Source organism: Trichoplusia ni, chromosome 5 (assembly GCF_003590095.1).
Source record: "Trichoplusia ni isolate ovarian cell line Hi5 chromosome 5, tn1, whole genome shotgun sequence".
Classification (NCBI taxonomy): domain Eukaryota; kingdom Metazoa; phylum Arthropoda; class Insecta; order Lepidoptera; family Noctuidae; genus Trichoplusia; species Trichoplusia ni.
In genome coordinates, this window is record NC_039482.1 from 13,419,449 (window position 1) to 13,432,014 (window position 12,566).

The following is a 12,566-nucleotide window of genomic DNA, read 5'->3' on the forward strand; positions in this document are numbered from 1 at the left end:
TTTTAAGCCAAATTTCATTCATTCATCGGCCATTTTAAATAGCAAAATTGGGGCCCTGTAACAAAGTTACAGAAGCCAGAATAAACTTCGAAAAGCTAGGCACTTCTAAAATATTCAAACACGTTTTTGTAGTGTTTACGTAGAGTCCACGGCTCCATGCATATGCACTCGCAGTTACCCGTCCGTTCGTCCGTTTGCTTTAATAATAAGCGTGCGCCTGCGCCGATGTCACGAACTCCAAACATAGCCTCAAGCCATCGGCCAAGCGAGTTTTGAAGTAGAAAAAAATGGTGCGAGAAAAATAGAAATCATTGAAAGTAAGGTAGAAAAAAGTGTGAGATTCTAATCCCTTTTCAGATTTTATTGTAGGGTATCGGTGCTGATTTTATTGTTTACTCACAAGTTCTTCTTGTCTCGTTCTTTTTGAAGTTGTTAGAAAAAGACGCAAGATATTACAGTCAAATTGTTAACTTGATTGTGGCGTGTATTAGTACCTGTTTGGAAGCTAAACTTAAAAAATGCCTCACGATCGCGTCATAACAGAAATAAGGACCTTTCTCCGATTTAATTAAAAGTTTTTGTCTCACAGAGTAACAAAGTCCAGTTAAGTAAACATCCTTATTTTTTTCGAATTCTCCAAATACAATAGAAAACGTATCTCTTTAATTGTTTACTCCGTTTTTGTTTTCCGGATTACTCAAAGAAACTCGATTACTCAAAGAAACTCGATGAATAATTTCAAACACACCATGTAAATATGTATATTAGTTATTAACATTTATTTGTTCTTTTGCCTTTTAAAGTTCAATACCAAGGGTTGTATCCCGTATCGAATGTCCGAATCCTCCCACGAAATCACCGCCAGCGGTATTCATTACTTAGCTCTTGAATTTGACTTTTGTCCTTATTTTAAATCGAAGACTTAGTTGGAAAGGAGTTCAATGGACTTAATTCAGTTACCTTCTTAAGTAAAAGTGCATTGGAAGTAGTCACTTTTAATTAAACTCGCCCATAAATACTGTAACGAAAACTAATAAACCCGATATTTTGTAAATATGGCTGAATGTTTACCCTTCCCCGAAAAAACGTTAGACGGATTGGGGCGAAAATTGGTATACCTACAGATAGTTTGTAACCTGTATACAACACATAGGATAGTTTTTATGTTCTATAATTTTACGTATTAGCTTTGCAGTTTCTAATCCCCTTTTTGTTTCAAACAGCTTCAATCCCAAGGGAACAAACTTTGTAAGTACCTCAATAAAGTCTTTCCTTTTTCCGTTATCCCTTCATCAAAGCTATTTCTATTCAACATTAGTTCGTCAAAGCATCTAAATTGTTATGAATATTAAATCGTTGCGCTATTAGTGCAACCTATCGACCGTACGACACCCGACTGTGGATCGATTCATTAATTACATCACTACAAACATAGGTTTACCGGCGACAGTGGCGCTAGTGGCTCTGGCATTACTTCAAAACCTGACAAATTTGTTCGCCTAAAGTTTAGTTCCATTTTCTGACACCGGCAAAGATAAATTTGTCGTGCTTTACATTTTTTCTGTGTCGACTCGAAAGCGGTTTCTTTAAAGTTCTGATTATCGCTCAACTATTGACCGTAACCTGAATAAATTCAAGTTTCGTTTATAGTTTTTGAGTTTTTATATCATAATTTTGTTCTACTAACACTTGTTGTAACTGTATCTTGTTTAACACAAGCAAAAATAACTCTTTAGTTACAACAATAGAGATCAAATTTCAATGTCCCATAATACTTATGTACCATAGTTTCCCTACCTGTAATATTTTGTTGCCTTTCTCGAAATACAGTTAAATTACGAAACAAACATTTTGAACAGTCATCTATGATGAAAAACGAAATTAATACTAAGAATAAATCAGACGCGCACTCAAATAATTCTAATTTATGATTGAAACTGTCTTACGTGTCTTTTTTAAAACCTGTCAACTGTGAACAGACTGGTGCCTTATTACAGGCATAGGCTTATAACGCAAGATATTTTACAGAAATACAATTCTTACGTTACCAAAAATCTTACGAGTTACAACTAAACAACGGATATCTGAGTGGTTGAGTTCCTCACGCCTAACACTCCGTGCGCGACGTATCGCGGTTTCGAGCCCAGCGGACGTCAAACTTTTGTGTCATACACGAATACTTACACTGTCCTGAGTCAGAGTTTTTGTACATGTGATTTGAATTTTGTGAAAACACCTGAAAGGATTAGATTCTTTAGCGCGATTGTCGTTTTTTCCTATAAACCTTTTTTCGATTTATTATGAACTAGCTGTTGCCCGCGACTTTCGTCCCCGTGGATAGAAGATATAAGTTATGATTTATACCTGCCTATTTTTTTCACATTTTCCTTTGTATCTTCGCTCCTATTAGTCGCAGCGTGATGGTTTATAGCCTAAAGCCTTCCTCGATGAATGGTCTATTCAACACAAAAAGAATTTTTCAACTGGTCAGTAGTTCCTGAGATTAGCGCGTTCAAACAAAAAAACAAACTCTTCAGCTTTATATATTAGCATAGATTTAGTATTTTTTTTCTTCTTTAAATAGTATCTTTATAAAGTCAAAATGACTTTTAAGAAAGTCAACTTTTTCGTTTGCTTAATCACTTCAAAAGCCTATACCAAAATGTATTGGATTAATATTAACCTTCTGATTATCTCACTTACTAGTCCAGACATAAGTGAAAGCTAATCATATCTCGACTAATGGCAATCAACGTCTGTGATCTAATGTCTGGCGTTTAGGCATTATACTGTATTGTAACTGATAGCGCAGAGATTGTGTAAAAATACCGACTCAGACTTATTCAAACTAACCTTCTTGGAGTTAAGAACGGGATTACAAAGGTCATTTTTTATTAAAAGTTTATCCTTTTAAGTTAGTGTTTGTATGTTTGTGCTCCATACTTTTATAATTTGATCGAATTTCTTTAAGACATTGGTAGCTTGGTAGCAAGTGTGTCTAAATCCAACAAAAAGCGAGTAATACATATTTCTACAGTTCTTTAACTTAAGTGGCATGGTTACACATGTCTTCATTTCCTAAATCAGTATTTAAAAAACATTCTTCATCACCATCATCATCATCTCAGCCTATTGCCCAAATCCCCCAAAAAACATTATTACCGTGTTCAGTTGATTTTTTGGTATTTGCCTCAATAATTGACTAATTAACATAAAACTTTTTAACAAAACACAATAAATAACTCCATTAGCAGGATACGTACAGTCGAACACGGAGCAAACATCTCTCGAAAGAATAAATCACTCTTCGGTACTACTTAAGACAGTGTGGAATTTCTATCCGCATATAATTGATTTTAAATTATTCCTATACCTATACGTTGTGGCTTGGCATACGTGTAAAGCATTTGGATAGCCCCTGATAAACTGTGGGTGTTATCCGAACTCAGATTCGGGTTTTACGGTCCCCATAGCCACTCATTCAGATTACGTTTTATGAATCCCTTCGAAGCTTAACTTTGGATTACACTGCTGGCCAACAAAAGTGAAACAAAGAGGTTATTTAAATAAAAAAATGTGTTATTTTTCCATGAAATAGATTTCTATTTTTGAATACTTTGAATTTTCATATTGAAAGAATAGAAATCGCCTGAGAGTAAGAGACTTAATAAATATGACCTCATGATGTTTAAATCCAGGAGCAACTAATTTCAGTGCCTATGTATGAACCTAACGGTTCACCTTAGATGTAGAACTTAATAACTAAAGTTATATCACAATTATAAATCACCAAAAAGAACCATTGAGATCAAGTTTTCGAAACTGTTTTGTCTTTATAATCATTAGTGTGAAAGTATGAGAGCTCCGTACATTACTTCTGACTTGTTCATCATTAATCATTTTACTCTTACAAATCTATTATTTTTTGACGGTACACATCTTTTGTTTTGGGCGAAGTGCCGGTACTACACGTACCTACCGGAGCCACAGAAACTCGAATTTCGAGTCTGTTGTTCATTTTTTATTATATGTTTTAAGCTTGGTCATTTAATTTGGTCGCCACTTTTTTACGTGTATGCATAAATTCATTGTTATTTTTATAGGATGAGTATCGTTAGCTGATATCGTCGTGTTATTAAAGTGTTTTAGAGCTTTGAGAGGTTTAAAATTTATGAGTCGAAGAGCTTAGGTATATTTCATGTTTGACATAAAATCGAGCATAAATTACATTTATTGGGATACCTAAGTACATAAAGTTTTAACGATTCCTGTCGGCTTTACCACAATCTCACCTCCATCAAAACTAATAATGTCGATCTAAGATTCGCCAAATAAATTCCATTGTAGACTATTATCTGAATACATCACTGCCAAATATTTGAACCAAGACAGATCAAACGAAATAATACCTTACGCAAGTCAGGTCAAAAAATCACGAGAAACTCTTCGTAAAAATCTTGCATCACTTCACGTTCACGTTCTTGGATTAACAAATCAATAATATGGAACTATCGCCGCCCGAGTACTTATTATTTAAACAAACACGATTAAGAGCCACGATAAGGCGTCATGATGGATCATGAGTGACCTTTCATTGTCTAAGGTCGCTTGGCAGCTGCCTAACGGTTCTGCAGTGCAATCAAGAATAGATTATCAGGCTCATGCAAAAACGGTAATGAAATGTGAGAGTTTTAACTTATTGAGGTATTACTTGATGTGGGTTGAGAAAATGAAGTAGAAATTATGAATAATGAAGTTCTTTTAATGATGAAACTTATGGGAAAAGGAGGAGCGATGGCTAATTCCGAACTATCAGTATTCAATCACCCTAAATTCCCATTCCACAAGGGTCAGTTGGTTTTCAGTTCTTTACGTACATTGGGTTCTGGTCAAACCAAAAATGACTAAAGATTAAAACAAATAAAGAATCTACTAGCATGAAATAAAGTTGCAATTCCTAACGTAACGCGCAAAAGTTCAACTTGAAAAAACGAATATAACCCAAAGCAATCATATTGTCAATATTATATTTGCGGGCACAGGTGTTATAAGACTATAAGGTCATGCTGTCTCAGTAATTGGATTACGGAATGGTTCGTACCTACTGGGGCATGATGTCTGCTTGTACCGGCTCGGCTAGACTGCTGGTTAACGCTTCGCTGGCTTGTCGCTTTAATTGTGACTTGCTAATCTCACTGTGCGATTTTTTTTATCTAGTTCACTGGTCCAAAGTGTTGGTGCTGTCTTATCTTCGGGTAACTTGATTATGAAATCTATTGGCCAAGTTGGGAAATTAGATATACTTTCATTCGAAGTATTAATCAGTTTGCATGTATTTGCATTTATAAATAGCTAAGTGTTTACTCCGATCATTATAATAATGTCTTCTTGAGTTTAGTCAACAACCTTCTAATTTATAAAACATAAAGATTCAAACCACAATCAATTATTTCGGCTTTTCCCTTAGTTGTCAGTTTAAACTATTTCCTAATTTAAATTATCTCCTCTCGTAGGGCCAGTTCTAGAGATGGTTTATTTATCCATCTTAATACAAATTAAGATATTAAGATCAAGATTATGTGTTCCGTAATTATGAATCCGTTCGTTATTAATACTTATGACTTCCGTGGAAATATTTCTCTGTGCATTATCTTCTGATCTTGATTCAAATAAGAGTGATCTCGTCCCACTGGTTTCCTCATTCGACGATAATCTTATAAAACAATGAACAAGATCGTTTGAACATTAAGAAACGTCAATTAATTTCGTGTGAATATGATATTTTCGTAACGTTAGCGTTGCGCGCGCAGCTATAATGATGGGAGTAGCGAGCGCTAGAGCTAGTATGAAAAATGTGGTAATTTATGATGAAATTGTTTTGTGTTCATAGTCGATATTAAATATAATAATATTGTCAGACATATAACCAAATAAAAATCCACAACCTTAGTGATAATACTTATCCTTGGATTGTATGCAAGCTTGAGCTCACGTGAGCTTTATCAACCTCCAAAAAAACACCACGATCCAAAATACCTCATGAACAAACATGTTCCAACAAAGCACAATACCGACCTTGATCTACAAAAAAAATAGTCCATAAATTGAAGTTATCTGTTATCACTTGTGATACTGAGACAAACATGTCGTTTGCGGTGTCCGCCGGAAGCGGTCGATAGCGGGTCAGGTCTGGACAAGTCGACGGAAGGCCGCCCTCGGAAGCGCCGCTATCGAACCGTGTGAACGGCACTATCATGCGCAGGCGCACCGCCGAAACGGGTGACGAAACTTGATATTGTTGGTCTGAGGTGCTGTGAGGATGCTTCCAAGTCTTACTCTTTGGTATATTATGTCGTTAAATCCAAGGGTCCTCATTGAATTTATTATAAAGACTAGTTGATGTTTTTATGAGAACACCCCTATTGTATAGATGGTAAGTAAAGTCTGCATTTTTTTTAATAATTGTACATTTCGATTATAATATTATTGTATGTATTTGATAAACAAATAAAAAATAGTTAACAAAGCTAAGGTTGATAGATAATTGTACTAATTTATTTCAACTTTGGAACTAAGTTTATGTTTAAAATAAGTTACATCAGGCCCTGGCAGTTGGGTGACCCTTAAATACATTGTGAGTTGACCTTGTCGCCTTGTTGAAATCCAACGCCATTGGTCAGTTCAGCTGATCTAAATCACAGAATTTAGAATGGTTCCGGAATCATGCTAATGCTTTAATATAATCTCTTATCTCGCCATTTGAACGCTCATGATTGATATTATGTTTATAATAAGGTGTCTTTGTATTAGCCGTTTAATTTAATTGATCGTTAAGGTCATTTTTTGCTTCAGTAAAAAATAGACTACATACATATTTAATTTTATATCTCGTAGTTAGCAAGGAAAATCAAATCGATGAGTCGATAATTTTAGTTCAGTTTTATTTAAACTTGTTTACTCGCCATCTCGATTTCGTTTTCATATTTTATTGTTTAATCACTTCCTCTAAAGTCAAAAGCTCGGTCAACACTCGAAGAACCGAAGTTTTGTTTAAAGTGCTCTCAAAATGGAGTGCGGTTCTCCGGAAGAGTGGAATCCGGTAAAACTGTCAGGTTCCTCTCTTTGTAACGCGTTTACAAAGAGTCATAAAGTTGCACTTGTCCGCCTACCTGCCAAGCTCCATTGTCTTTAACTTCGTGGTGTTTTAATGAGCTCTTGTTACCTGTACCTAGCTACTCGAACGAGCCACGAGGGTGTACTTGCTTGCTTTCCAATGTCGTTGACGAAGAGTAATGTGAAGCTGGCTTAACAAGAAAGGACCAAAAACAATTACGAATTATGTTTAGTTTGTCCTATCAACTATTATTATAATCCACGTAATTTAACGACTCATTGTTAAAGGATTGCGTAATAATTTTGAGCTGTAATTTTCATACGTTCACACACACAACAAACAAACACTAACTGGATAACAACAAAGCAACTCATGCCAAACTGGAAGAAATCTAGAACGTTCCACAATCGATGCTGAAACTTAATGATTTAAACGTGTCTTAAACTCACCGAGATCCTGGTGAAACAATAGCATTTAATTATATGGATTATCCTTTACTCGGTTGGACTGCAAGTCTTGGTAATAACGGTATGAACATAAAATCGACATCTGGTCCGCGGGCCCGACTTGACTGACATGCGTAATTGCTTAAGTATTATTATAAAGCTACTGAAACCAGAAGGCCAGTCTTCGTTGACGGTTAAATACCCATTTGCGGACCGTGAGACCATTTAAATCAGTTTAGATTCCAACCAAGACTCAGTATCGTGAATTATAAAGAAATTTAATTGCTACTTACTAAATCTCCTAAATCGCGTGACCAATAACAATTTTGGTGGCTGAGAAAATATTACAACGTCATCGACATAAATGAATGTCAAAGAAAACTTAAAATGAAAATTATCTGATAATTTATCAAAGTTTATAATTATGTCGGCGCGAATAATAAACCAAAATACATCATTTATACGACAATTTAATGAATAAAATAACCTACACGTGGGATTTCGACACACTGGGTAATGGTTAATTATATAATACCGGAGTATCGTGTCGGCCGCTGCCGCTGCTGTAATTAATACCTCTAAACCTATTCCATGGCTCGTTTTTTGTCTGTCTGCTGATGATTTGTGCTGAGAATGGGCCGGTGCTCGGCAGCGGCCACACGAACGCCGCGCATGCGATGTACGCGGTACTTGCGTAACGCTTGATGTCTGATCATTTTCTTTTCTGTAATTATGTTCATTACGACAAGAATGATTAGATGGGTTGAGCAGCGAGAGGCGGGTTCAACTGTTCTATTCATATTCGCATTCAACTAGTTGAGATGATTGTTGTTAGGGCCGGGACCGTTTACCTGCTCGGCTGTGTCCCGGCCCGAAGGCGCACCCTCCGAGATTTTGCGCCGGGTGTGCCAGCGCAGGTGCTCGACGCACGACGGCCATACTAACCGTCTATGTTACAAAAACTACAAAAAGGCCCAGCCGGGAGCGATGGCAACCGTGTCGCGTTATTCCGTCGACTTATACCATAAAAACGAACGGAGAATTTGGCTGTTTCCGCTTTCTCGGAACCGTGATTCACCTCGCGTGTGAGCTTACACTATGATTTATACACAGATTATTGTTTGCGGTCAAACTTGAATGTATTATGCGATTAAATAAATTTTGTTAGAACTTTAGAACACGGTTTTTAATATACAGCTTTAATAATGCATGGTCAGTATGGGAAGGCGGCTTAGTCTCCTTAAAGCCTCTTTAAATCTATCATTCAGAGCTTTCACCGCTATAAGTCACGCCACGGCCGGGATAATAAAATATACAAAGCAAGTGATTGTGGTAAAATTAAATCTATTCGGTACAGGGCTTGAATGAAATATTGATACTAAAACTATTTCGTATTCGAGCTAGAGTTTAGTGTGCAGTAACTTGAGGATATTTAACATAATGTGTGCTCCATTAGTTTAACGTTAAACCGAGCAAAATGTCAATTTATTTCCCATTCTTAGCACTTACTATAAATACTGTCGCCGCTCTGATATCCGTAAACAATGAAAACAAAATTACACAAAACAAGGTCTCCAAATATAAGTGCTTGTTAGCCAAAGTAGTGGTGTTCACCGGATCTTCGCCGGTCGGCCTAAATGTGCCGTTTACGGACTTAAACTAGGAGTATTACAGTAAATCGTGAATCCAGGCTATTGTGGTTAAGACGTATATGGAATATTTAAGCTTATTCCCTGAGGGATTTTAACCTGTGGGTCGCAAACCATTTCGTGACCTTTCGAAGAAAATTGGACATGACTATTGATTCTAATTAGATGATGCTTTTGTTTTGAAGGGTATAGTAAAAGCCATAAATGGAAGACGATTGTATACGAGGAAGGCTTGAATGGCGTCTAATGGAGTGGCTGAGCGTTCTCATGTTACTCACAGTTTGTGACAATGATGCAACACTTCATTGTTAGAGATAGACGCGGCTTTCGACGAACAAAGGTACAAAGAATGAAGAGCAGATACCAAGTCATATCTTTGGAAATCAGAAACTGATTATCGTTAAAACATACCTCAGCTAAAGTAAGGGGTACGTTTCCTTTCACCGCGAATTAATCCCAGCGGCCACTGGTGTTAAAATTCATCATATTCCTTCACACAAAACATACCACTTAGATTCTGTCTGCCCTAACGACGTAATTTACGATCACCCACTTCCATAATTGGCACACGCAACAAATCTATTTCATCGCGACTATTAGTCATTGTTAGCGAGTCGGGTACCCTGGCTAAACGACGCTGCTCATAATTCAACCATTCAAGAAGCTTCGGGATAATTATGATTAATTTTATGCATGAGTTGAGAAGGATTTGGTCATATACGAAGACGACTTGATGTCCGGCAAATAAAACACGCCATCTCTTCGAAGGATATAACAATTAGTATATTTATAGTAACGTTTTCTATCAACCCGGATTTCAAGTTGATACAAAAACAAGAATCACCTAGCGATAGGTAGTGTTAAATACTAAACTATAATAGTTTTCGAAAGTAGCTGACTAGCAACAAAACAAGTTGCTCAACTTCAAAATGTAACCGCAATAAGTGAGGCACTTTGAAAAATTACATGCCCATCAAAAACTTGTAGCACCGAACTCGTATGGAAGACATATCGTACGGGAACTACATGAGCTGCTGCCGCCATTTGTAAAGCTCGGACTAATATTCGATTTAGTATCAACGAACGCCTAGTGATTAATGAATGAGCGGAAGATGCCGCCTTTTCAACATCGACTAATTTGTTGGAATCGTTCCACCTAATGTGATGTGATTACGGGCTTTATTCATTGATAGTTCCTCTATGTAGATTTTGGTAGACGAAAAAAGTTTCCATACGAAGCTTCATAATGTTTTGAAAGAATCTCGCTTTAAAATGTTTAGTCATCACATAAAAAACAAAACACTCCAGTAAATCGATGATGCTATAAAGAAAACAATCAGCATAATAGTGAATCAAGCTTTACATGCAACAAAATCGTATTGAAGCATATCACAATTTTACGGTTGGCCATAAACAATTTCAATATTATATCGCGATAATTTGCGAGTATGGACCGTGGCGGACAATTACGCTGTAAAGAATACTAGTCGGTTACCGTCATGACGAATTGTAATCATCATTTGGTGATGGCGCAGGCGTTCGTGCTTAGAACGCGGTTCAAATTCTTCGGAATGTTATTTTGAGAGTTCATATCCCAGACAACAAGATGATTTGTTGTTACAACATGAACTAAGATTTGTACTGAAGCAAAAATGAGGTTGTCGAGTGGACTTGACCAAAGCCGGGATATCGATTTCCAACAATCCTATTTCAAGAAAGGCACAAGTAAATGTAAATCATTTCACTAAAGATCCATCTTTGGAGTGAGCTCTCCTATAACGGGTTCCAACGATTCTATTCCCGTTGATAGACAGCATTGTGAGGTAAGTAATGCCTCGGCCTGTTCGCCATAATATCGGACTTAGTGAGCTTACATTTTCCCATCTTCATTTCTCATCTGGTTTATTGGATTCGAAATTTCCTTTGGTTTGAGGTCATTGTTGTTGAATGAGTAACGTGATTGATTAGTATACTGGCGTTAGTGGTTTAATGGAATTACTTGCTTTCTCTCCTATCTCAGGGCTTTTGATGCCCGTTCTATACAGCTTTTCTTTATTCAACTCGCAGGGTTGGGTATTCCTCTAGGTTTTTCCGGATTGCTCCTATTTTAGAGAGCGCGTTCTTTTCTGGTCGCAAAACTCTAAAAATGGCAACCCTAAACTTGTGCATTGTTACCTTTTCTTTTTAACATCTTGTATAGGGGCATGGACAGTCCGGTATCTGCGCGGCTATCTACAAATTCAACAACCATTATATTAAATGAGCAACACAGAAAGCTCATTGTTTCGATCTAATTGGCAATGAAAATTCTAATTCCAATGTTACATAGGAAGTAATTAGGGCTTATTTATTGTGCTACCTTATCTTTGGGCGTCACGAACGCCCTGGGCCAAGCAAGCAATTGTTTGCAATAGTACGAGCATACAGTCGCACGCGCATGTAGCATGTGGGATCTCGAAGGCTGCATTGTGCAGGACTCGACTCATTGTTTAATAATATCTATTGTACTATTTGATGTATTTATAAAGTGTTGGTTTTGATTGAAAGATGTTTATGTTAGTAGTTGATAGTAGAAGACGTGTTTTGTTATGCCGTTTCGAGCGGAGTCAAGTGGTGCTGCAGCAATGTTGCGAAGGTGTAGGTACTCGTACTCAAAGCATGTTTGGCTTTCCGAGCAAAAATATAAACATGATACCTCTACCAGGCCTTAAAACAAAACAAAAATAAGTACTTGCATTTAATTATTTTGTAACGGAACTTTTTAGTTTCGTTCGGGGACAAGTACAAACTTGAACTTGGTGGTAGGAATATTTCGCAGTTATCCTCTAAACTTGATATTCCGGTATTTCTGAAAGTGACCAAAGGTGGCATCACCATGTTTTTATTCTCGAGTCTACGCTTGAGCGGGTCCCATTATTCCCTAGCTGTGACGTCGACGGCAGCTGCAACTAACGTACGCCACGTGTATTCACCTCCCTCTCTGGCACGTTGGTTTTGATGTGCTATCTCTCTCGCACACAAGTGCATATCTATCATCCGGTCAAGTCGACTACGTGCGCGGTGAAACTGTATCGATTTGTGACATTTTAGTTTTTGAGAATTTTAGGATGTTGCCTCGAAAATATTTTTTTATGATTGTTCAGTTACTGAGAACTGAGAACGTTAAAATTGATTTAGAGCAAGCTAAGGATTAAGTTAGGTATAATATCTATACAAAAACAAATACATCCAGTCGATTGATAGAAGAATTTGATTGTTAATTACATCAATTAATTCTGCAAATTAACATCACTGACTCGGGCTATAATATTCAAAAACCAAATACTTCAGAAAGCTGTACAGCACCCATCTAATCTC

General features: G+C 36.9%; 1 protein-coding gene across 1 annotated transcript in view; it reads right to left on the reverse strand.

Moving 5' to 3' along the window:
• The window catches only part of LOC113494014, a 13,537-nt gene extending 5,038 nt beyond the window's left edge, over positions 1-8,499 (reverse strand). The window contains exon 1 of the mRNA XM_026872129.1: positions 8,412-8,499. Coding sequence (XP_026727930.1) covers positions 8,412-8,499 — 88 coding nt within the window. The remainder of the gene's footprint in view (positions 1-8,411) is intronic.
• Positions 8,500-12,566: the final 4,067 nt, after the last annotated feature.